Source organism: Podarcis cretensis (assembly GCF_951804945.1).
Source record: "Podarcis cretensis genome assembly, chromosome: 1".
In the NCBI taxonomy this organism is placed as follows: domain Eukaryota; kingdom Metazoa; phylum Chordata; class Lepidosauria; order Squamata; family Lacertidae; genus Podarcis; species Podarcis cretensis.
Window position 1 is genome coordinate 108,765,149 of NC_137170.1, and position 25,800 is coordinate 108,790,948.

General features: G+C 39.2%; 1 protein-coding gene across 3 annotated transcripts in view; it reads left to right on the plus strand.

Moving 5' to 3' along the window:
• PKP4 (plakophilin 4) overlaps window positions 1–25,800 on the plus strand; it is a 99,937-nt gene that overhangs the window by 53,201 nt on the left and 20,936 nt on the right. The window contains exons 4-11 of one of the 3 annotated variants that reach the window (XM_079977134.1): window positions 6,627–6,661; window positions 10,141–10,266; window positions 10,376–10,566; window positions 12,171–12,729; window positions 17,261–17,452; window positions 19,062–19,281; window positions 19,538–19,670; window positions 20,542–20,755. In XM_079977134.1, coding sequence (XP_079833260.1) covers window positions 6,627–6,661; window positions 10,141–10,266; window positions 10,376–10,566; window positions 12,171–12,729; window positions 17,261–17,452; window positions 19,062–19,281; window positions 19,538–19,670; window positions 20,542–20,755 — 1,670 coding nt within the window. Of the gene's footprint in view, window positions 1–6,626; window positions 6,662–10,140; window positions 10,273–10,351; window positions 10,567–12,170; window positions 12,730–17,260; window positions 17,453–19,061; window positions 19,282–19,537; window positions 19,671–20,541; window positions 20,756–25,800 lie in introns of all 3 variants that reach the window. The other 2 variants (XM_079977132.1, XM_079977133.1) reach the window with 2 other exon arrangements.

The following is a 25,800-nucleotide window of genomic DNA, read 5'->3' on the forward strand; positions in this document are numbered from 1 at the left end:
CACCAGCTGGAATTAAAAATGTATATCTAAATCTCCTGGAGAGCATTTATGCTTTAGGTAATTTACCCAGTGTTCCTATTAAACTGAAGCATTCAAGCTGGCTGCAACAAACCTAATACTGTGGCATTATGAAGAATTCAGACTGAATAGCTTCCAAAACTAGTGGGGTAGTTTATTTTGTTATTTGTAGCCGATCATTTCTTGTTCCACACCAATAAAAACAGAACATTATTTTGATTTATATTGGAAGTAAAGAACTCCTGCAGTAGGCCAGTGAAGTGTTAAACTCAATAAATTGAGTACTGTATTTGGAAAGTTCCAAAAACTGAATACCTCAGCTGTCTCTGTGTGTATTGGTCGAAAAAGTTCTAGCCAGACATTCAGCATATTAGCTGAATGCTTGACATACCTGAATGTATACCTTAATGTAGTGGGGTTTGGTCCAGTGAATATACCCATCATCTGAATATCTTCATCCTGTTGAAAAGCATTTTGTTAATGTGTTATGTTATTGGGGAATTGTTGTTTGTTTCTGTTATTTATTAAATTTGTATACCACCCTTCATCTGAACATGACAGAGTGGTTCACAACACAAAAATACAAAATGAAAACTACAATACAATAAAAAACCAATAACCCTTATGCCCCTTGTAATGGTTCTAGGGGTTGCTCGTGCGTAAGTCGTCGCCACACCTGGCTGAGTCACCTTTCTGTCCGGACAGCCACTCATCCGTGGCTGTCTCAATCGCTGGCAGAATCCGTCAATGGGTGTTTCTTGAACTTCTTCCAGCAAAGAAGTTCTTTGACGCCAAGTCTCCACCTACTCTCCCTGATTTCCTTCCCCCGCAGATGGGCTGCCTCTCTCCCTCCTGGGACGCTCTCTGGCATGCCTCTGGAGCCCTCCCTCCTCCTCTGGCTCCGATGGCAGTTCCCTGACACCCCTAAAAACAGATTTAAAAGGTCATAGACGGTTTAATCAGCCAAAGGCCTGGTTATGGACAAATGTTTTTGCCTGGCGCCTAAAGACATGGGGTGAAAAGGCCAAATCATGAAGGCTTTTTAGACAGTCTAATGCATATCACAATATCTAGGTCCTATGCTTCTATAAATCTGCATAAAGAACTTCCCCACACCACAGGGCCTCTATATTGAGCTATGCATCATGGACCAGGATTGCATAGATTTATTGATTTGAAATGCATCTAGCCCAGCCTTCACCTACAAAGATTCCAGAGCAGTGTGCATATACTAAAATAAATTTTAAAAATATAATGCAATTAAAGCTAAAAATACCATCATTATAAAATAATAATAATAATAATAATAACCTAGATAAACAAAGCAGAACAAATAACAAAAACTCAAATGTTAAAATGCCTGGGCGAATAAGTAAATTTTGACATAGCACCAAAATGAATACAGTGGTACCTCGGGTTACATACACTTCAGGTTACATACGCTTCAGGTTGCAGACTCCACTAACCCAGAAATAGTGCTTCAGATTAAGAACTTTGCTTCAGGATGAGAACAGAAATTGTGCTCCAGCAGCATGGCAGCAGCAGGAGGCCCCATTAGCTAAAGTGGTGCTTCAGGTTAAGAACAGTTTCAGGTTAAGTACGGACCTCCAGAACAAATTAAGTACTTAACCCGAGGTACCACTGGTACCACTGTATAATGCTTTGCACCAGTTGTACCATTACAGAGAAGGTTGTGCCACCACAGAGAAGGTTGTATCCTTCATTGATGCATAACAAACTTCACCCAGAGACACAGAAGGCTAGTATAGGGTGAGGTGCTCCTTCAAGTATTTGGGTGCCAAATCATTTAAGGCTTCAAAGGTAAGCTACCAGAACCTTGAATGGACTTGGAAGCAAACAGACTCCTTAGTAAGGAGGAGCATTCTGTACCAGCCCAATGGGGAATCCCCTTAAGGGATCTTAGAGGGCAACACTTTCTGTACAGCAGCCCAGTCAGGGGCTGATAGCCAAAACTTGTAGCTTGGAGTTGTACTGGATTCAGCATTGTAACTGAATGCTCAGGTGAACTCAGTGGCATGGAGTGCCTTTCAACCAGCTTCAGCAGCTACAACCATTTCTGGACAGGAGTAGTGTTGCCACAGTTATCCGCACTCTAGTAACTTCCCAAAGGGGTCGCTGTGGGGCTACCCTTGAAGACAACCTGAAAGCTTCAATTAGTGCAAAATGTGGCAGCAGGACATTAAGTGGTATAATTGGAAGGAATCATAACATCAGTTCCAAAAGATCTACATGGCAGCCCCAAGTGAGTTGGAAGGGTACAGGAGCAGGCAGAAATGACGACATACACAAACTGGTGTTGAATTAAATTAGGGCACAATTTTATTGATCACAGTGCAAAAGGTTTGGCACAGGCATTGGCCATGACTCCACATGATCAACAGCCAGCACACCTGCTGGTTGATGACTGTAGTTTGACAGCCGGGGTTGACCATTGTTGAGGTTCACCATGGCGTGAACTGCTTGTGGCAGAGTTTATCCAGTCACTGGTGAGAGGCATTGTGGTTTGATGCCCAACCATACCTTCCTTTTCACCAGACACATTGAACCATCCAAACGATTCCTGCCCCTCCTTTCCATACAGTGGTACCTCTGGTTATGAACTTAATTCGTTCCGGAGGTCTGTTCTTAACCTGAGGCGCGCTTTCGCTAATGGGGCCTCCCGCTGCTGCCACATGATTTCTGTTCTCATCCTGAGGTAAAGTTCTTAACCCGAGGTACTATTTCCGGGTTAGCGGAGTCTGTAACCTGAAGTGTTTGTAACCCGAGGTGTTTGTAACCCAAGGTACCACTGTATTTTCTTTCTGACTGAGTCATTTTTCCATGGCTACTGAACATGCTCAACCCTCTCTGGGCTGTTTTGAGATTCCCCCCCCCCTTAGGGATTTTTGGGGTCCTTTTTTATTTCTATTTCTGCAAACCTTTGCCCTCCCCCGCAGGCTGCAGTGCCTTTCTCTTGGTTGTGAATTGTGCCATTTTAGACAGCACTTACTCTTGAACTTTGCAAATAGAGGAAGTGATATTCATTCATACTCCGTCATGTAGTAACAATAAAAATTACTTTCCCTATCAATTCAGCAATCTAGATAACATGTAAGTGAGTATTAAGGTAATTTCGAAAAGCAGTGTGTATACATCCTTTGGAAATTCTCTTTTTAATATGTCTATTAAAATATTTTTGCCGATTTTCAGAATTAATTGGTTGTGTCTTTAGTATTAAATGGGTTGTGTTTGGCTAAGAAATTTTGTTCATTTTCTAAAGGTTAATGAGGTGTTCTTTATTATATATGCCTTCCCCACTGTCATTCCAGCCCCGAAGCCTGCCATTGTACTATAATCCATCTAAATGTATTTTAGCATACACATCCCATTTGTTTTATACAGTATTCATTAAGTGACTGTTGCATTTATTACATTTTTATATGAATTACATAAGCTGTTTCTTCCAATCTGTGAGTTTTATGGGGCAGAAGAGGAAGAAAGGGGCAGCTGTTAGCCTTCAAAATAGGCTTGTTTTTATCATCAGGGACAAGCATCTGATGGGCTGCCTAAGCAAACATTACAGCTTTGGTTTTCAGTTTATGGGTCAGGACCTACAAGGGATTGTGTCATGACCTAAGATTGTATCATTCCCCCACATGGTAGAATCCAGCTACATTGGTCACAGTCCAACATGGCCAATGATAAGTTCCCCATCCCTTTTTTAAAAGGGTCTTTTTTCAGAGAAGAATGGGAGATGAGGTTAAAGGAGACATGAAAACAATGGACACATTATTATTATTTTAAATAAAGAGGATCTCATGTTGTAATTGGGGGTGAACTGTGTTCCTGGATTTGAAAATGACTGTTTTATATAGCAAATGAGTCAGCAAATGAAATGACCTGGTCCATCTTCTCTTTGCCCCTGTATTTAACATGGCAACCTTTCAGAAATAAATCTTATAGGAACACTTTTTGTGATGCAACTGCTAGAAATTCTGTCACACTGTGCAATGATAGAAGGTCATGCTTTACTCAGTTAACAAGACCCATCTGGAGTGTAGGTGTTGATGGGCTTAGAGCAGAACTACACAGTTAAAAGAAAAAAAACTTTGAATATTCCCACAGTACAAAATCAAAACTAGCAGTCCCATGCTTGCCTACTATATAGGTAATAAACTGATTATTTTCACTTTAGCTGGGCATAGCTTGGGTTGGCTGGCACTCTTGTCTGCTGAAGCGGTTAGTAAATATACCAGCGAATAAATGCTTGCACACCTTCTAATACAAACCATGCCAATCCGTGCCTGTTGAGTTGCACAGAGTCTCAGACCTTTTGATGCATCACTGCCTCCTTATGTGGCAGTCATACTCCATGCACATAATGAGTGAAAAATACTGTTATGACACATGGCAATCAATTTCTGATATCTGGTTGCCTTTCCTTAGTGGTTGGGATACCTGTGGACTTGCTAGTCATAGTGGTAGTAGGAGATGTGCACCTTTCTCCCACCCACCCCCAGTTTATGCTGGAAACATATCACCGTGCATCAAATTTTAAGATACATCTTCTCTTGTGTAAACAAGATGACACCACTTCAGATATGGCAGTGGTCCTTCTTTCTCACATTCTCCCCCACTCTCATATTTGTGCATATGCAACTTCCCAATTTATTTATAAATGAAGAGCAAGAAAACAGGAAATCTGAGAGGAAGGAGAGGGTGATAAGCCATCAGAGGGACATCTCTGCTGGAAATGTAACAGTTTAGCATAGCTTTGGCCCATTCTTTGCGTACCTGAAATCCTTTGGCTGCTCCTTCAGACACCACACATCTTCCTGAATTTGATCTGTAACTATACAGGGTAATTTGTTCAGCATCAATGGCTGTATTTGAAAGACAAAAGGCCTCAGTTAATGAGAGCTTTTTTTTTTGTTCGTTCGTTTTGGGTGCATGTAATTAAGCTACAGATGCCACATTTCAGTTAGCAGCTAGTATTGCAATTGTAATAGCATTCTTATTCAGAAATGCATCTTCTCATGAGATCATTAGATCTCTCAGATATTGGTTAAGTCCATCAAAAATATTTGAGTAGGGAGTGATGAAGATTCATATCTATGGGTATTATCGATCTGCTGGAGAGGCTGTGACCATTCTTTCTCGTTAGTTGCCTTGACAATTCCAGAAATGCCCTGGGTGGAAGTGATAATTTAGACTGAAAGTGCTGAAATGCTGTGCCAAAGAATTCTCCCAGTAAATGTTACCAAGGCATTTATATCAGGCACAGTTAACTTTTATATTGGAGATTTGACTCCTAATCTTAATGCAGTTAACAGAAGTGAGCAGAAACTCTCCACATTGCCTTTCATTCTGTTCTTATTAGTGCCTTCCTTGTGGAAAGTTTGGTATTGAAAGGGGAGCACATTTGTATGAATTTATGCATGAGAAAGTGCGGCACCAAAATATTTTCTTGCACTGACTGCCAGTCTGTAAATAAAGTCAAAATAAATTAAGCGGTTTTCTTTCTAATTTTACTTTGACATGTAAATAGATCTAAACATTTAATGTGATTATTTTCTTCTGTGTATGTTATGTATGTAGTTTGATACATATTGTCATCTGAGCGAAACTGATTTTGAAATTGGATTCTTTAAAAGCATAATTGTAGTAACGAAAGGTTCTAGTATAAAGAGTAAACACATTTACATAAATGAATCACGTTCGTGCAGTGAAAATTTTTATTGCATAAATTGTTTTAAATTATTCAGCATGCCAGAGAGAAGGAATACTGCTTTTTAAATAAAAAAAAATAGCTGATGAAAACTATGGTTGTAATCTGCCTTAAATTGAAACTGAAAGAAGTTTAAATGTACTTAACTTTAGAATGATGGTTTATTATTTATTACTGCATTCCTAACACTCTGTTAATTTCACACAAACAATTAATATAAGTGATACAGCTGATGACACACCAGACCTGTTGTTCTGCACATGTTTGAGTGTGCATCTAGAGCTGTGGGTGAGCCTTTGCTTCATTGGAGATTTCTTCACCATATGCACAACAAGGTTCTCATGATTTTGTCATCCGCTGTTCTTAATGGAGAATCCCTTTCAACCAAGGTTGCGTCTTCTACATTTCCCTTGATTACAAAGGATTGCAGGTTTGAGTGACTGGCTGTGTGGAATCAGTTCTGTTTCGTATTATGCACCCATGTGGAGAGGCATCCCCCAAAGCCCTGTAAGGTTCAACGTATGCAGGCAATGTAGTGGATAATTTTGGAGATGGAATGGGAGGTCATTGTGGGCCTGTCATACATACATCCAGTCATCTCACTTATTAGTTACTGTGTATAGGGAGTGTCTCACAATATGACTGAGTGAAAGAGAAGAACTGAATGCAGATATGGGAGGTGCCATTCCCCAGCCACCCTGAAGCACTTATCAGTGAGCATATACCAAGGACGTAGAAGGGAGAAATTGTACTCTGTTGAACTCTAGTGGAAGCCATCCACCAATAGGTTGCTGATTGTGCTATGTGTTTATAAAACAAAAGGGGCGGGGAAAACATTTGAAAGGAATTGAAGATATTGTGTTTCTTTTCTTTTCTATAGCTCTACTGAAAAGTCGTTTCCCTGGAGATCTGCAGGTACAGTTGTCTTGTATGTTTGGTGTACCCTGTACAAATGCTACATATTTCATGAGTTTCCCTTCAAATTTGGCAGTTGTTCCAAAGCAAACTGATCTATGTTGTGCTAAATGCAAAAAATAAAATAAAAAATTGCAATATATATATATATATATATATATATATATATATATATATATATTAATATCGGAATATTTATATATATATATTCATATATATATATATATCAGAATTTATATATATGTGTGTGTGTATGTATGTATGTATGTGTATATATATATATATATATATATATATATTCATATCGGAATTTTTTTTAGAATATAAACTACTTTTAAAAATTCAAAACTACCTTTTGCCAAAAATGGTGTTCTTCTGATATATCTTACAGTGACATACTTGCAAGGCTTACTTTTTACAGATTTTCTTGCAGTGTATATTCATTAAAGTGATCACAGTCTATTGTTCCGCTCACGGTTTGCTAACGTGTGGGCCATTTCATGTGACTACTTATTCTTACAGTTGTATTGTGTAGAGGGGAGAAAAACCCATTCACCCAGTAAACACCATCATCTGCGATGACTGCTTAGGTGTCTGTTTCATTGTTTGTATATAGCATCACAATTTGTAAATGTGAACACAAGAATATACGATAGCCTTAGCATTTTTGTTGCTACGTCAGTTAAATTAAATGGTGTTCTTCTTGTATGGTACATCTGCCTACAAACGTTCTATTACTGAACTATCATTCTAAGTATAATTATAATGCAGTGATTTTCAAACTGTATTCCTAGAAAATCAGTAATGGAAGATAAGCTACATGAAAAGCATTATGCCAATACTAATATTCTGCAATGTGTTTCATATTCATGGTTTCATAGCGCACTCTTAGCTTGTGGGGCTAAGAGCGTGATTGGTACCACTCAACAACTTAGTGTGTGCAGCAGAATGTGCCCCAGAATCCTGTGAAACATGCAGGAGTTCCTTTGTAGCCACACTAGTGCAGAAATGATACCTTGTGGGGTAGGATGCTTAAAAGCCACAGTTGTAACATTATAGATCAGTAGCTGGGCTACCTTATTGTCTTACTCTGTTTCTGATTTTTTTTTACTTCTGATGTTTTTCATTTGTCCCTTACTACTTTTTGTTCATTTTTCTTACGTTTAATTGGTTTTCCTTGCACTTTTATTATTTCTGTTTTTAGCCACCTTAAACTGCGCAAAGAAATGTAGGATATAAGTGTTTTTGATAAATAAAAACAAGTGCTGTAATAAAACTCTTTGCTAGTATGTGGAAAGGATTTATCTGGCTTCACCAAAACCCTTATACAGTACAATGTTTTCCAGCTAAACAAAATTGTGGTTACTGTAGCACACCTAAGACTTCTGATTGTTTTTCTCCCTTTAAAATAGTCATGTCCTATGACAAATACCGTAGTTGTTGAAAGACACTTCACAAAAGGTTTTCTATGCAGTGTGGGGGACTGCTGACCTGGAAAACACAAGTGGAAAGTTTACTTAGAATGGGTCTTTAATATTAGTTATATGGTACTTTTATTTGGCAGGCACATTTTGAGCTAATTCACAGGATGAGCATGCTTTATTTTAAAATGTATTAAATTAAAATGCTCTTCCTTCATGGATCTAAATGTTATTGGCTTTTCCTCCTTAGTAGCTGGACTTATTAGGTCAAAACTATAATCCTAGTGCACATCTTCAGGATTATTTGACATTGACGTACAACTGAGATGTCCCTAACTTTGCATTCTCCATTCGTTGTAAGGAATATTTGCTGGCTATCTTGCCCCCTTTTCATGTTTTTAAACTCCAAAACTAATTAAAATTAGTTGCACCAAGCTGTGCAATTATGGGAACTCTCTAGCAACAACAAAGAAGCCCACCCCAAAACTCTAATCCATTTTAACTCCATTCTCATTCATTTTCATGGCTCCCTGGTGCAGAAGTCTTCAAATGCCTTTCATGTAAGAGACCTGGAAGGCTTCCAGTTCTTGGTTTCTTCCTCCAGCCCTGATAAATTACCTTCAGAATTAGGCTTTTAAGGAACTGAAAGGTTATTATTTCTTTAGTTCAGAGATAGGCAGGAAGCATGTTGGGATCTGTTGGAAGATCACGGTTATTTGCAGTAGGCCAGCAAGAACTTCTGCCTCCCAGTTGTATGCATATATGTATTCACCTCGTTTAATAATCACAACAACCTTGTATGGCAGGTTAGGTTGAGAGACCGTGACTGGCCCAAGGCTGCCCAGTGAATATTTGAACCATAAGTGGAAGTTTGAGGATCTTGTCCTTCTTGCCAAGCTACAGATTTAATATTAAATTTCTGAGACGCAGCTGCCCCATCTCAGATTCCCTAAATCATCCATCAATTGTGAATAAAGTGAAGAGAAGCCCTCATGTGATGTGAAGATGTAGCAATTAGGAAGGATTTCTCAGTGGTTTCATGTTCCTCAGTCGTGGCAGATTTTTGTTTAAAAGAACTGCGCAAATTCTGTTTTGAAAAGGCAATTCACCCTGAAACCCTTTTAAGTAAATTACAGCTGTACCTTGGATCTCAAACATCTTGGTTCCCGAACAAATCAGCTCCCAAACGATTGAAACCCAGAAGTGAGTGTTCTGGTTTTCGAACAATTTTCAGAAGCCGAAAATCTGGCGCAGCTTCCGCGACTTCTGTCTGGCTGCAGAATGCTCCTGCAGCTAATCGGAAGCTGCGCCTTGGTTTTCAGCTGGTTCCAGGAGTCGAACGGACTCCCGGAATGCATTCTGTTCGAGAACCAAGGTACGACTGTAAAAGAAATTAGGGGCTATATAGCCTGGTGCATCAGCCTTGCCTACAGGATGTCTCAGATTCAATCTCAAGCATCTCCATGAAGGGCTGGGAGAAACCTCTGCCTAAAATTCTGGAGAGCTGGTGTTTCATCAGGGAAGACAGTACTAAACTAGATGGACCAATTGTCTGAGTTCTTATAGGGAAGCTTCCTATGTTCCTAAGTTACTGGATGGGATTTGGCAGCAAGATAAGCTAATTCATATAGGAATCAGTTCCTGAATGTAAATTTGATCCCTTCTGGTATCTTTTCAATCATGCTTTGTCTTTCAAGCCAGAGATTTCTTTTTTTTAAAAAAAAGTATATTTGTTTTATGCTTAAAGTTCAAGAATGAATATCACAGCTGACAATATGTTCTTCAGTTAACAGCTTCAGAATTTTCCTTCTTTGGAAGTGTGTACTGTTGAGCTTTCAAAACTGACAAGAAAACACCACCTCCACAAATGGTCTTTTCTTTTATGTCTTTCTCAGAATTGAATGTTCATATACAAAGCTATTGCTCTTGCACAATTGTCTAAAATTGCTCTGCAGATGGTATGTAGAATAGAACTGAGCAGAAATGGTGAAGCTGTACCAGGTTGCAAATGTGTATAGATGTAGATATTATTATTGACTAACAAAACTCTGCTTTCAGATTTGCCAAACACAGGTGTAAATAAACTCAGAGCATCTGAGAGTGTTCATATTGCTTCTTATCATGTTGGAACAGAGCCAGAACAAGGGAATCTCTACTCCCCAGAGCAAACATCGCTCCATGAAAGTGAGGGTCTGTTATATACATTTTAAATAAACTGAGATTTATCAATCTGGTCTTGTTTTTATTCATAACGGTGTAATAACTTCAGGTTCGTTGTGCTTTTTATCTTTAGGATCAGTGGGTAACTCTAGGAGTTCGACACAAATGAATTCTTATTCTGACAGTGGATACCAGGAAGTAAGCAGTTTTCACAACAGCCAGAACCTGATAAAGGGAGAGAACAGACAGCAACATTCCTTTATCGGAGCAAATAATAACCATTTGGTGAGAAGCTCAAGGGCTGAAGGACAGGCTTTGGTTCAGGTACATGTAACTCCAAAAATATATTCAAGAAAAGCTGATGAAATAAATAAATATACTAATATAGATATGGTGTAAAAGTAATATAAATATGAATGTAATACCCAATACAATAATTTACTTACCTTGATAAATCATTTGAATTCTACATCTTCAACCACAACAGTCCTCTGACTGGCTTAAAATTATATAAGAATAAATAAAACACTATTTATTTCATTTCGTTTCATTTCTATATCACCTTTATCTTCCAAGGATCTTATCAAAACAGTGGGGGAGGGGAGTAAAAAGAAAACACCAATTAAAAGCAAACAGCGCTTCTATAAATGGCATAAGACAATATAACACTAAATAATGGAGCAAAGCTTCAAGGTCATACTTCCCTTCTAAACATTTGTGGTTGAGGGACGGGTCGCCAGCATTTAGTTCCACTTTCCAGGAATCCTTGGTTGCCATTACATGTCAGTACTGGTTCATACGCCAGGATTTTTAGAAAGGTGAACTAAATGCTCGCAACATTCTCTCAGTTACACAGGAGGAGAGAATGGGAGGGCATGGAAGTCCAAGACTTTGTTCAGCCTAATTCCAGCTTTTGTAGAATGACATTGGGCTGTGCAGTGTTAATGGTAACTTATTTATTAGGCTTATTAATAAGACATGAAAAAGGCAAAGACTAAATGGAGAAAATAGTTCTATAGGATTTTGGTGACACATTTGCTGTAAAAAAAAAGGAAAGTGGAACATTAAGATTAAAGCTACATCTGTACTACAACATTTAAGCGCAATCCAAAGGATGTTACTCTTTTGGCCCCTCTCAAGGAACTCCGGAAATTAATAGTTTCGCTTGGCTGCGGATGCCAAAGAGGATTCTTGTTGTTCTTTAAGAATGCATCCTTGACAGAAGTTACAATATTTTTTTTTTTTATAATAATTTTTATTCGTTTTTCAAACAGATAACAAAATCAACACAAAACAACACAATTTCCAACTCATCGTTTCCTACCCTTCTTTCTTTTGACTTCCCCATACCTCCCCATCCCTGCATCCTTGTTTAATAGTTCTTTAGCAACCCTTAGGTCCATTATCTTAATTCCCTTTCATAAAAGTTCCTTTAGTTTTTTTGATTACTGCTGCAATTTCTTTACCTCTTACCCCCTGACATCTTAACATTCATCAATTTTACAATTGTTCTTAAGATATATTTTAAATTTCTTCCAGTCCTCTTCCACTGTCTCTTTCCCCTGGTCACGGATTCTGCCCGTCATCTCGGCCAGTCCCATAAAGTCAATCACCGACAGAAGTTACAATAGATAAACTTAATTTAAAACATTTTAGGCGCAATCCAGCAAACATTAAGCATTTTAAGTCCCGCTGATTTCAGTGCAGAGACTGAGAAGTGCAATTCTGTGCATATCTGTTCAACTCCCAGATGAATGTGTAGAGAATTGAAGCCTTTAAAACATGAGCTTAACTCTCCGTTTTAAAACCAAAAGGACTGAACTCTAGTGCAAATGCGCCCGCAAAGGAATTTTCAAGCGAAAATGTTGATCTTTTACACTGGCTGATGGCTTTGTGCACCAAAATGATACGTGGTTCCTTTTGAACAGGCATCCTCAAACATAGCTGCCAACCGAGCCATGAGACGCGTAAGTTCTGTTCCGTCGAGGGCCCAGTCTCCCTCATATGTGACCACCGCAGGCATTTCTCCTTCAAGGGGATCACTCAGAACTTCTTTAGGGAGTGGCTATGGCTCACCATCCGTTACTGAGTCGCGATCTCTTAATTCTAATGTGTTTTCATCTACAACATTGCCTGTACAACGAGCAGCATCTCCGTTTACCACACAGAGGCCAGCTTCGCCTATCGCAGTGCGCAGAGTTGGCTCGGTAACGTCCAGGCAGTCGACCAACCCCAATGGAGGAACTCCCCAGTACCAACCTGCTGTCAGAGTTGAGTCACCTCTTACGCTCAATGACACACAGACAAGAGTGGCCTCTCCACCCCAAACCCAAGTTGGATCTTCATCGCCAAAACGTTCTGGGATGACCGCCGTTCCACAACATCTGGGGACAACGTTACAACGGACACTTCATGATATCGAGCAATACGCACAGCAGTACGATATATATGAAAAAATGGTCCCACCCCGTCCAGATAGCCTTACAGGTTAGTAAAAAGGTAAAGGCACAACTTAAAACTTTGCGCAAACCTGTAAATACAATGAATTGCACTGTTGGCAAGAGGAGCTGTAATATGCCATTACTGATGCTTGAAATGCTGTTATAGGCACAGTGCCTGCACACGAGGAATCTGCACAGGACCAACAACACAATGCAGGATTTTATGACTGCATTTTAAACCAAGATATTTTTTCAAAGGGTAGGAATCAGATGTTAGGTGTCGCTGAAAAGCTTATTGATTTCACTGAAAGGAAGACTGAAGTTGCTGCTTTGAATGTGTTTGTAGTTCCAAAGGCTTGTTTCAGTAGATATTTTTGGAATTAATCGCTTCATTTCTCATCACAAAGAATGAAATGTTATACTGTGGAGGCTTAGCAGTTTTATTTTATTTTTAATTTGTTTCTGTTGAAAGATTTTCATGGATAAACAAACGAACCTATAGGGTCTCTGTTTTCAATTCATAGAGTCCTTTCTACAGGTCAGCTACATTCGGTGTGAAACGCTGCTGTCATAGGCATTTTGAGGTAGTGGGGGAGAGTGAAGTGTGGAGAGGGGGGAAGAAAGAAGGGGGAATAATGATCTTTCATTCTTTTGCATAGTGTATGTGCAGAGTTTTGTGTCAGCGTCAGGTGGGTAGGTTCTTTGTTTGCTTTTGCTGGCAATGCGAGAGGTTGGAGAACCCAGAATAAGGTTGGTTGCATTCAGTTGATTGCTGTGAGCTTGGTTTGTGTGTGAGAGGAGGGACATTCTTCAGATGAAAACAATGAGCTTCAGTTATTCCATATTTTCTACACACGGTTTTTAAATGCACAGAAAAAATATACTTAATGCCTTAATAAAATGGTTGCTTATGGGCACAAGTGCTCTACTGTATACACGATAATTTCAGCTGCCTGCAAGATCTGCATTTGGATGGAGGGATCCAGTTCATCCCCATAAGAGTGGGGCACATTCGGCCACTCCACCCAGATGACTGATGAAGACAGGATGTACAAGTGCTTTATGCATATCTGAGCACATGCAGATCGTTGGGTGGGGATTTAGGAAGTATTCACCACTTTGTTTAGCCTGCAGGGGTCTAAACATGCACAACTTGCATTAGATTGTGACCCGTAAATAATAAGTACAAATAAAATGCCACCATGGATTGCCATTCTTTCATTTTAAAATTTGTTCCCAGGTGCATATGAATGAATTTAAGCTACCTCTATTCAACTTGGAGACAAACAGTGCCATGAATATCCCTGTCAAAATTGTTCTTGCATTTGAAAAAAGCAGGTATCGGGCCTGAAATATATGAAAACTACCTATACTGTTGATATGCACTGCATAATTAACTGCAATTTATGTGTTCCTGACTCCCTCTGTGCAATACTTGAAAGGATTTGTATTTCCTTACTACTTCTGGGCACACAAGCAATGAATCATTAAACAATCTCGGCAGACCTCAGTATAGGTATCAGGTTTTCATATACCACGTAATCTGTGACTGACCACATATAATATGGGAAAAAATAGGAAGCAAGCAAGAGAAACACATTTTGTTTAATGACAGGAAGTGCAAGCAACGACTGCTTGCTTGAAATTTAGTTCTCACTTTTGTCAAATGCAGCTAGTGCATTTCAAAATATGAAAAAAGACCTCATGCATTGTGCCAGTGATTTTGAAGTAGAACAATGCTGCCTGTATATTACTCATATAGCAAAGTCCTAATGCCCTGATTAAAAGTGCCTTAACAGCAAATATTTAGATGCCAATCTACTTGAAAGGGTGCTGAAAGCCTTGACTTAATATGTTTAAGAATGCTGTGCCAAGCAGCTAAATATGAATGACTTTTTAATCAGTCTTTTGATATCACAGTCCTGAATCTTCTAGTTATTTCATAGTAAAGATGTAGTAGTATAATTTTTCAAGCCTTTCAAAACACAAAGTCTTTTAAATTATTCTTAAAAAGATTTTGCTAGATTCCATTTCTTAAATACTGTTAATCTTCATACGATATCTATAACCTCAGTGGTTGCCACTATAGTCCTAAACCCTTGCACCAGCGTAATGACTTGTGAATCTGGCATATGGTGTTTTTATGACATTGCAGTGGTGTTGAAATCAGTCCTGACAAAACCAGGAGCAAGCAAGCAAGAAAGAAAGAAAGAAAAAATAATTATATTACTTAATAGGACCAACAGATGGAAGGCTGAAGGTTTAACAACACATCTGAACCAGTTGTTACCACATTAAGATTCAGCAAACAACAAATATTGACATTTGCAGATATCATGGCTAGTAGCTCAATCAGGTTGTCTTCTCAAACATTGCCTTCGTGTTTTTTTTTTTTAAAAAAACCTCTTTCATCTGTCTATACAGTGGTACCTCGGGTTAAGTACTTAATTCGTTCGGGAGGTCCATCTTAACCTGAAACTGTTCTTAACCTGAAGCACCACTTTAGCTAATGGGGCCTCTTGCTGCTGCCACCGCGCCACCGGAGCATGATTTCTGTTCTCATCCTGAAGCAAAGTTCTTAACCTGAAGCACTATTTCTGGGTTAGCGGAGTCTGTAACCTGAAGCGTATATAACCTGAGGTACCACTTTACAGTGGTATGTCTGGTTATGAACTTAATTCGTTCCGGAGGTCCATTCTTAACCTGAAACCATTCTTAACCTGAGGTACCATTTTAGCTAATGGGGCCTCCCGCTGCCACCGCACCATCAGCGTGCGATTTCTGTTCTCATCCTGAGATAAAGTTCTTAACCCAAGGTACTACTTCCGGGTTAGCAGAGTCTGTAACCCGAAGTGTTTGCAACCTGAGGTACCACTGTATAGCAAATTTAACTAGAATAGATTCTTTGCTATAATGACTGTTGTGATTTTTAGGAGCCAATGCGGCTTTGTATTTTATAATAGAAAGAATGAAATCCTTAAAAATAGGTTTTGCATAGCCTCAGACCAGATGGACAGCAAATCAGGTTATGTCATAGGGTTGATATGTTGTACAGTTGCTGATATTTCATGAAACACGCACTGACAGAATACTTGAATCACTGGACATCCCCACTAAATCCTCATTTTTAATTAGCAGCAGGTTACCAATCACTGTGTTATTTGGAAGCTGAAGGCTAGTGTGTGTGTGCATATAAGCTGACTTGTACATGATCTTGCCTTTTGGATAGTTCAGATCTATAGGACAGGGTGCATACCACTTCTGTAGGTTCCCTGTACCGCCATCATTTTGGATTAGAAGAGAGGATTGATGACACTGTGAATCTCTTGATCTCTCCCAGTACTTTCAGGTGTCTTCAATATAAGTGATTATAGCCCCTAAAAGGCACGTGTCCCTTTAGTTCAGTTCCTCCTACACCATAGGGTCGCTTAAGCTGCAAGGTAGTTTCATCACACGATAAAGAAAGGAAGATTTTGTTGCTGGAGGCTAAGCTAGTACAACCCCCTCGCAGTTTAAATAATTGGCAGCTGACTGACAGGCTGTGCTCTTGCCAGATGAATCTATATGGATCTACATTAAATGAAATAAAAAATCAAGACTATTAAGGCTTTTCAATTGGTACAAAATGACCATTATGGGCCTGACCCAAAACTTTTGCAGCATCCACAACATTCCCCAGAGCACAGTAAATAAGGTGTAAGAGACCAAGGCCTTCTGCAAATTCTCTTCCATTGTCGCATGTTTTTAAAATGGTTGTTGCCATTATACAAACTATAGCACAGAGGCTTTAAAATACCATAATCTTCTGTCACCTTGAACAATGTGTGCAGTTCTAGCTGCCACTTTTTAACAAAGAAACTATAGAGCTGGTAAAAGGCAAGAAATAAGAGTACAAAAATCATTAGGCTTGTAGATAAGCTACAAGGAGAGGTTTAAATTGGAATTTTTCACTTTAGATGGAAAATAAAAGATAGGATAACTGAAAGAGGAAGATAAGATCCTAAATCATGCATAAAAACGAACAGGAAACGTGGATGTTCTGTTCAAAAACATGTGACTGAGTGGGCCTGGAGTGAAATTATTGTAAGACTTACAAAGGCATCTTGAAGCACATTTTGATTTTCCCCACTCACTTTCTTATGCACAGAATAATTTCGTTGGAGGACTTGTTAGGAACAGGTGAGACCAGGCCTGAACTAACCATCTGGCAGTTCTGGTAAAGGCCAGAGGGACTAATGCGCTCAAAAGCCGAGGGGATGATCTTTGTGAAAACAAAACACAAACCAATAATCCTGTCCCTGCCTACTTTTTCCCCCTTTTTTCTTGCACGGGACAAGGAGAACGGCAGAAGATATAGGTGCCACCTATCTCTGAAGAGATCTGTTTTGAAATACAGATTAACATATATATTAATTTCTTCCTTGATAGAATTTTAGGCTGTGATTAGAAGATGAGATATGCATATGTGTGGGAGAGTCACATGCGTAGTTGGAGCCTAAAAGATTGCAATATGAAAATGGGGATTTGTTTGTGAAGATTGCAATTGCCACATACTCATATTTCCCTTTTCCGTCTAGGCTTAAGGAGTTCATATGCTAGTCAGCACAGCCAACTTGGTCAAGAGCTGCGTTCGACGGTGTCTCCTGATCTGCACATCACCCCTATATATGAAGGTAGAACCTATTACAGTCCAGTGTACCACAGTCCAAATCATGGAACAGCTGATCTACCCCAAGGATCCCAAACAGCGTTATATCGAACTGGATCTGGTAAGTGTGAAATCCCTGTTGTTCCCAAATCTAAACTGGCTACAAGAGTATGGGGAACTATTTTATCACCCAGTGTCCGCTGGAGAATAATACTGAAATAATATGACAGCGTGTACTTGAAACCATAAAGTTTAGAAAAAGGAAACCCCAATTCACAAACTTTCCTTCCCCCACAGATTTGGTGGGGGTGTGTGCTAAAGGACACAGTTATCTTCCTGCCTTCTCTATCTGGAAGGAAGTTGGGTAGGTCCAGAAGTGCACAGATGCTAGAAGGGAATGTTGCACTCATAGAGGGAGCAATCAGCACACACACCACCTGCCACTGTAAAGGGGCCATAAGACTTACCTCTGCTATAGGCAATCTTTTAAAAATAGCCTTGAACGTCACATACCATCCAATTCGGCCTACCCTCCCTTAGAGGAGGTTACAGGACTATTAATTTTCAAGATCCTTAGTTTTGGCAGCATTAAAAAAGCATTAAAAACAATATTTTAAAAAAAAATACTTTTAAATGTACCATCCATTTAGCTGCTCTATATTATTTGTCACCTTTATAACTGACCCCATCAGTTCAGAATTGAGTAATAATGCATTGAAATAAGAAATTGAAAATCCCATCACCATTCAAATCATGGCCAAATTCCATCAGCATCCAAATTAAGCTATCAAAGTAACGTACAGTGAAACTGCTAAAATTAAAACACTAGGGTTTGGATCCTAGCTAACTTAATTCAAGGAAGGGAAAATTCCCCAGTCCCTCTTTGTCCCTGCGGCCACTTGTGCTGCTTGAAAGGCCTCTCTGGAGGGTAGCCCCCCCCCCCCAATAGACAATATGCAGTGGGACATGGCTACCTGCTGCGGGGAGGGGAAATAGCCCAAAGGGCTTAAGCCCAAAATGGGACTCCTAGAAGTTTTGTGTGCCGTATCCCAGCCCCAAGATATAGACTCTTAAAGGGCACAAGTGGCTGCCATTATGGAAGAAGCAATGTGCAGCTTCACTTCATTGAACTTCCTTAAATAATGGTATCTTAGATCCAAGCCAATCTAAACCCCAGTCCGTCTGTCCCTCACCATGCCAACTTAAAGAAAAGCATATTCCATTGCTTCCAAAAGGTTTTGTTGAGTTTCAGAAGGAAGGAGATCATATAATAAATCTCTGTGTCTGTGTGTCTGTCTGCATATTTCTTCTTCTTCTTTGGCAATCACTCGTAGCCGAGTAAGATTGTCTTCCATAAGCACGGTTTTAACAATGAGTACGTAAGTGACTGTGGAGGCCAAATCTGGATCCACACATCCTTCCACAGTGAGGACATTGGTTTCCAGGCAGGAGTTGATTACGGTGTCGATTTGCCAAGCGTGCCTTCCTCCCTTGTGTCCTGAGTTTGAGTGTCTTCAAAGCCCATGACACCTTTGGTAAAGGCTGTTCTCCAGTTGTCAGTGTTCATACTACTTTTTTTTAGATTTGTCTTGAGACAGTCTTTAAACCTCTTTTGTTGACCACCAGCATTGCGCTTTCCATTTTTAAGTTGGGAATAGAGTAGTTCCTTTGGAAGACGATCATCATACAGACACACAACAACAATCTTGTATTTTTGTTTTATGTTCCAGGTGTTGGAAATCTACAAAGGTCATCCAGTCAGCGTAGCACTCTTACATACCAAAGAAATAATTATGCTCTGAACACAACAGCTACCTACGCAGAACCCTACAGGTCGCTTCATTATCGGCTCTCTGAGTCCAGCTACAACAGGATGCAGCAGCACGCACCTCCTGCTGATGATGGTACCACAAGATCTCCATCCATAGACAGCATCCAGAAAGATCCCAGGCAAGCATACCTCATACTTGTAACAAATTGCCCACAGTTGCCATAGCGAAATAATTCTAAACTGATTCCTGTTACTTAGACTTTCCATTGCTAATCTTTGAGACTGTGTTTAGTTCACCATTGGAAATTTAGTTATACACAAATCTTTGTAAAATGTTGTCAGCGGGTGGACTGGGTTAATCATTGCAGGCTGAAAATGTTATATATAACACACACAAATTCACACTTTCCTTTGAACTCTGCTTATCCAATGAAGAGAATTTGCATGGCGGGATCCAGAATTACCTGAGGTCATCCACATGCTGCAGCATCAGTTCCCATCGGTTCAAGCCAACGCTGCGGCCTACCTACAGCACCTGTGTTTTGGAGATAACAAAATAAAAACCGAGGTACGCTATAGATGCCTTATTGGAAAAACCCCTAGTGAAGAACACTGTAGGGTGATGTTTAATTTTGAAGTTTCCGTCTAATTGGTACCTATTGATAAACTTACACTGCAAACTCAGGTTCATGCTACTAGGGTTTTACTGTACTGATAGTGAAAATGCTGGGCCATCTTTTTGACTGCTTCCTTGTCCACACTTGCTTGGAAGCAAGGCCCTTTGAACTCAGCGGGACTTAATTCTGAGTAAATATCTGGGTATGTGGGACAATAAACAGAAGCTGAATCCTGAAAATACAAAGGTGTAATTGTGACCCAAGTTCTCATGCCTTGGAGGTGGAGGCCCCTTTTTGACAGAGTTGTTATGTTTCAATTATTGTAAACCACCCTGGGATCTTGGAGGAGGAGAAATTATAACATAAGGCCTAGCTAATGGCTTTTTAAAAATCATTTTATTCTGCAGCTATTTAAAAAACAATGTTTCTGTCTAACAAGCAATTAGGAGAAAAATCACTACCTGAACATTTATTATGTTTTCCAATAAACTTTGCATATGTGAAACAGAGAGGAACAGTTGCTTTATGACTTAAATTTTGGGGAGTGTATTACTGGTCACCTTATTGTTGTCTTCACAGAGTAGCTATGTTTTCCATTGTTACTAAGTAGATCTATCACTTTGTTCACATTTCTCCTCTAGTCAATTATATTCTGTACTTTAAAAGCCTAAGGGTCATATCCAACACTTCTGTTCTGCTAGCCCATCAGACTCTCTCCTGCGCAACAGAACTTTATCCTCTCCTCTCCCCTGAAGCCCACCGCACACCCTCAGAATCTGCTCCCTTTGTGTATTAATGGAATCTGGTCCACATATTTTCTAGGTATGTAGGTTAGGAGGAATCAAACATCTAGTTGACCTGTTGGACCACAGAGTCATTGAAGTTCAAAAAAACGCTTGCGGTGCATTGCGGAATCTGGTGTACGGAAAGTCGACAGATGAAAATAAAATAGCAATGAAAAACGTCGGAGGGATCCCTGCACTTTTACGATTGCTAAGAAAATCCATTGATGCAGAAGTAAGAGAACTTGTCACAGGTAAAGTTTCAATAGATAGGAAATAAATGGCATTTAGTCAGGTGAAATGTTTATGTGTGCAAGAAGAGGTTTTACTTTGAAATAACTTAGTTGAAAAGGTATTTAGTTGCATGAACCTTTGCATGTCTGTTCAGAAGGATGTCACATTTATTTATGTGAGACCTACTGTGGTAAATGTGTCTAGGACAGGAGCCTTAGAACCTTCATGCAGGCATTTGGTGTTGCAGCTACACACACACACACACACACACACACACACTCCAATAGACTTTTTGTTACAGAATTTGTTTTGTAACCTGCAGAGTAGTCCTGTCTCATGGCTTTTTTCAAACAACAACTGGTCCTGGGCAGAATATTTGGTTTGGTTTGGGGACATTTTACTACTTCAAGGTACACTGAAATTCAGGTTGAGATGGAAAAACGTAATCCTCCAAAATCGTTTTTGTGAGGGCTTTTAAAAAATGTGTCTGGGTAAGTGCATCCTCCCTACACACACACACACACACACACAGAGAGAGAGAGAGAGAGAGAGAGAGAGAGAGAGAGAGAACAACTTATATTGCCATATATTGCCACATTGGCAATATAAGTTGTTCAGTACATCTGACAATCCACGGTTGTTCTGAGAAATTTCTTTGAATGTCTTCTGCAAGAGTGGATAAATTAATCTGTAGTACTCTTAGCTCCCATAGTTTGTTTTAAAGATTATTTAGGCCCCTCAGGCAGTTAATACTTTCACATTTAGAACTCTCATTCATAAGGATTCATTATATTATTGAGTCTCACAGTAGCAGTGTAATATTAGGATTCTATTGTGAATGACTTTATAAGTTGTTTCATGGTGATATAACATTTTTCGTAATTAGATTTTTAAAATTATTTTCATCAAATGATTTCCTGAAGAATGTAGTTACCTTGACTAAAAAGAAAAAGAAAACTACAGTTCTGTGGTGTTGCACATGTCCGTAGGGGGAAGGCCAACTCCCTGAATTCAACAGGATATTTCTGCTAATTGAATTTTGCTAAATTTGAGAAAGCTGTGTGCTTTGAGTCCAGTGATATTCCACATTCCAGAGGCACATCTTTCTCAACTCACTTTAGATGCCGCTGTTGCTCAAAGACTGTGTTGACTATGACTTTATATAAATATAATGCCCTCTGAATTGGGGGAAAAAAATCTCCTTGACTTCTAATGTACGCACAAAAGTATGTCATTGGATAATGTTATGATCAACTGAAGTTTCAGAAAACTGCAACTGTTCCAAGTGTTAGAAACTGTTCAGCACATACGACAAAGTGTGAATCACACATTAGGCATTTAGCCAAATGAACTGCTGGGATGTTTCAGTAACTAAATTGTAAGGCGCGGGGGCTGTGAACGCAAGTAGTAAATAAGACCAGACTTTCCTCCCTGTGTCTCTCCTCCACCCACATCACTGCGAAATACCTCTGCCTGCTGCCTCTGTGGAGACAGCTCCTAGTTCAGTGGGTACTGGTACTTCAAGTCTCATCAACATGGAGACAAGCTTGTGAAGAGATCCAGCAAGTTCTTCCACAGCACCCAGGCTTGGTGGGCTGGCAGCTGCTGTGGCTCAGCAGACTAGCAGCTTCCTTCTCGAACAGAAGGCAGAGACCAAGATCAAGAGAGCTTTGCTAGGGTAGGAAGCACGCTAAAAGTCATCTGTGCCTGGCAGGTTGTCCTGAATATTTTTTTAGGGCTGTGATGAAAGCCAAGCAGATGCTGTTTGCATCTTTCATCCCAGCCTAATGTATCTGACCTGTCAGCTGCAGTCATCTCAGAGGTTGCTCATTCATGCTTAGCCTCTAAAGTTCGACAATGTGCCCACCACCCCTCCATATTTCTTGCAAGGCTCAAGCACTCTAGAGGTTTCTGCCTGGGCAACCGGTTACCTTAGGGCAGGGTTTCCCAAACTTGGGTTCCTTCAGGGGGAAAGAGCCAAGATATAAACTAAACAAATTAATATATATATATATATCAATGAAAAGAGAGCCTAGAGAGTGTTCTAAATAATTTTTGTATATAATTACTGTCTTGATTCTCAACTTCGTAATAGCACCTAAGACACATACCTTATCCAGAGAAGGAGATCTAGCACAACTGTGTGGTCCCACAGTATTAGTTGATAAATGACATAATTGCAAATTCTGTCACTGATGTTTTGGTTCGTGTTGATAGTTCTGAGCCTGTTGTGAATGGGATAAGAAGATCTTCCTCATCCAATAAAATGCTCAAAGTGCAGATATTTTGGTCAATCCATTCTAGCCACATTACTGGTTTGTGTTAAATGCACAGTAATAAATTGCCGCAGTAGAGAAATCACACACAAGTGAATGGGTCAAACATTCACCTTTGTGTAATTATTCATCATCCATGGTCAGTAGTGAGTACCGTAAGTGACACCCTAGTTACTATTGTCAGAGGCCGATAAGTAGTTGTAACTATGCCTTCTCAAATCTGATAAGGCAACTTTTCCTGTCCGTAAGTCAGCTCAGCTGCTGATCAGTTGACAAAAACACCTTTTAAATAATAAACATTCTAAAACTAATGTTTATTTGGCTACCAGGAGTGGTGTAGAGGGACTCGCAAACAACTTCTGAGTAACATTGTGAAGTAGATTTGTTGCCACGTCTAGCATTGTTTAAATACAGCATTGCTTTGAGGGAAGAACAACTTTATATAAAAGCGAACACTTCATTACTATGTTGAAAACTGAAGTGCAATATTTGTGGATTCCCCCCACCAAAAATGACTAGTGGCCAATAAATGCCTGCACTTAATTGTGGAGAAAAGATATATGATGTTCTGAAGCATTACCTTCAGATCTTGGAAATTAATTTTTCATCTTCTGGAGTTGCAATTACACAATATTACTGACAGGGGTTTTTTGTGGGGGGGAGGTTATATCCTACATGCTTTTATTTTATCTGGTTTATGTGCTGCTTTTGCTTTGTTACCTAAACTGAGTCCTAGAGATGGACTAGAATGCTATATGCTATAGAGCATTTACTATAACATAGAGAGATGAATGAGGTGTCAAAAGCCCAGAATTAAGTTTAAGATATTAACTGACGCTAAAGAAAGAGGGGGATTTGCCCTGCCAGACCTAAAGTTGTATTATGAATCAGCAGCTTTCTGCTGGTTGAAAGACTGGCTACTTCTTGAGAACACTGATGTTTTAGATTTGGAAGGATTCAACAATGCGTTTGGGTGGCATTCATATCTGTGGTATGACAAGGCTAAAATACATAAGAATTTCAAGAACCATGTTGTCAGAAAAGCAGTATTTAATGTCTGGTTGAAATATAAAGACTTATTGGAAAACAAGACCCCAAGGTGGTTATCACCAATGGAGGCTAAGGCCGTGAAAAAACTCAATATGGAGGCCAAATGGCCGAAATATTGGGAAATAATAGAAAAAGATGGAGATAACTGGAGGTTGCAGAGTATGGATAAAATAAAAGATAAAGTGCGAGATTGGCTACATTATGCTCAGATTAAAGAAGTTTTTAAGTTGGATAAAAAGGTAGGATTCCAGGTGGAAAAATCAAAGTTAGAAACTGAACTGTTAGAACCCAGCTCTAAGATACTTTCAAGAATGTATAATTTGCTGTTAAAATGGAATACACAGGATGAAACGGTCAAATCAGCCATGATAAAATGGGCACAGGACATAGGGTACAACATCATGTTTGCTGACTGGGAAAAGTTATGGACCACAGGTTTGAGATTTACGGCATGTAATGCCTTGAAAGAAAATATTATGAAAATGATATACAGGTGGTACATGACCCCAGTCAAGCTTGCAAAGATATACCATGTGTCTGATAATAAATGTTGGAAGTGTAAAGAAGCCGAAGGAACATTCTTTCACCTCTGGTGGACTTGCCCTAGAGTGAAGGTTTTCTGGGAAATGATTTATAATGAACTGAAAAAGGTATTTAAGTATACCTTCCTTAAGAAACTAGAGGCCTTTCTCTTGGGCATTGTTGGTCAGAGTGTGCAAAAGAAGGATCGAACCTTTTTTATGTACGCTACAACAGCAGCAAGGATACTCATCGCTAAAAGCTGGAAAACTCAAGAACTACCCACACTGGAAGAATGGCAGATGCAACTGATAGACTATATGGAACTGGCGGAGATGACGGGCAGAATCCAAGACCTGGGAGAAGAACTGGTGGAGGAAGACTGGAAGAAATTCAAGGACTATCTACAAAAATATTGTAAATTGTATGATTGTTAAGAAAGATGTAAGATTAGCAAAAACATGGCTTCAACAAATTAGTTATAAAGAATATAAATTTAAATTCAATTGGAAGATGAAAAGATAAATTTGGGATAAGTAATATTTTATGATTAAGCTTCAATAAGAGTATGTTAAACCCCAAAATTTGAGACATTAAATATTGGAAAATTATATTATATGAATTAAATCAAGTTAATAACTTGCTGGTAAAATTTATGTTTAGAAAGCAGGAACAAGAGATGTGAGGAAGTCCAAAGTTGAGAATGAAATGTGGATAATGGAAAATATTATGTTATTATGTATGTTTTTTATTGGTTATACAAAATTTAATAAATATTATTATTAAAAAAAAGAGATGTCAAATTAGAAACCAGAATAGCGGCTTTACTAGTTCACCAAAAATAAAATATTTATAGAAACTGAAACAGTTAAAAAGAAATAAGGTATGTCTATAAGTGTCCATCTTTTAAACTGCTCTTGCTGTCGGCTGTAAGCGCTCTTGTTTCTTCATTGAAATGAACCCCATTCTTCTCCCTGGCAGCTATTGGCTGAATTGTAATGTTGTGAAATGCTTCTAAACTTTCTAATGCAAAGATGGTAAATCTATGTCCCTCCATCAGCCCCAGCCAGTGTGGCCAACGGTCAAAGGTTCCCCATCCCTGTTCTACTGATAAGAAATTAAACTGTCAGTACATGAAAAGTTACAGTTTTGGAGCACTTAATATAACATCTTACTGATGAAATTGGGTGCAGTTCTCATCTCAAGCCACGTGTACTCAC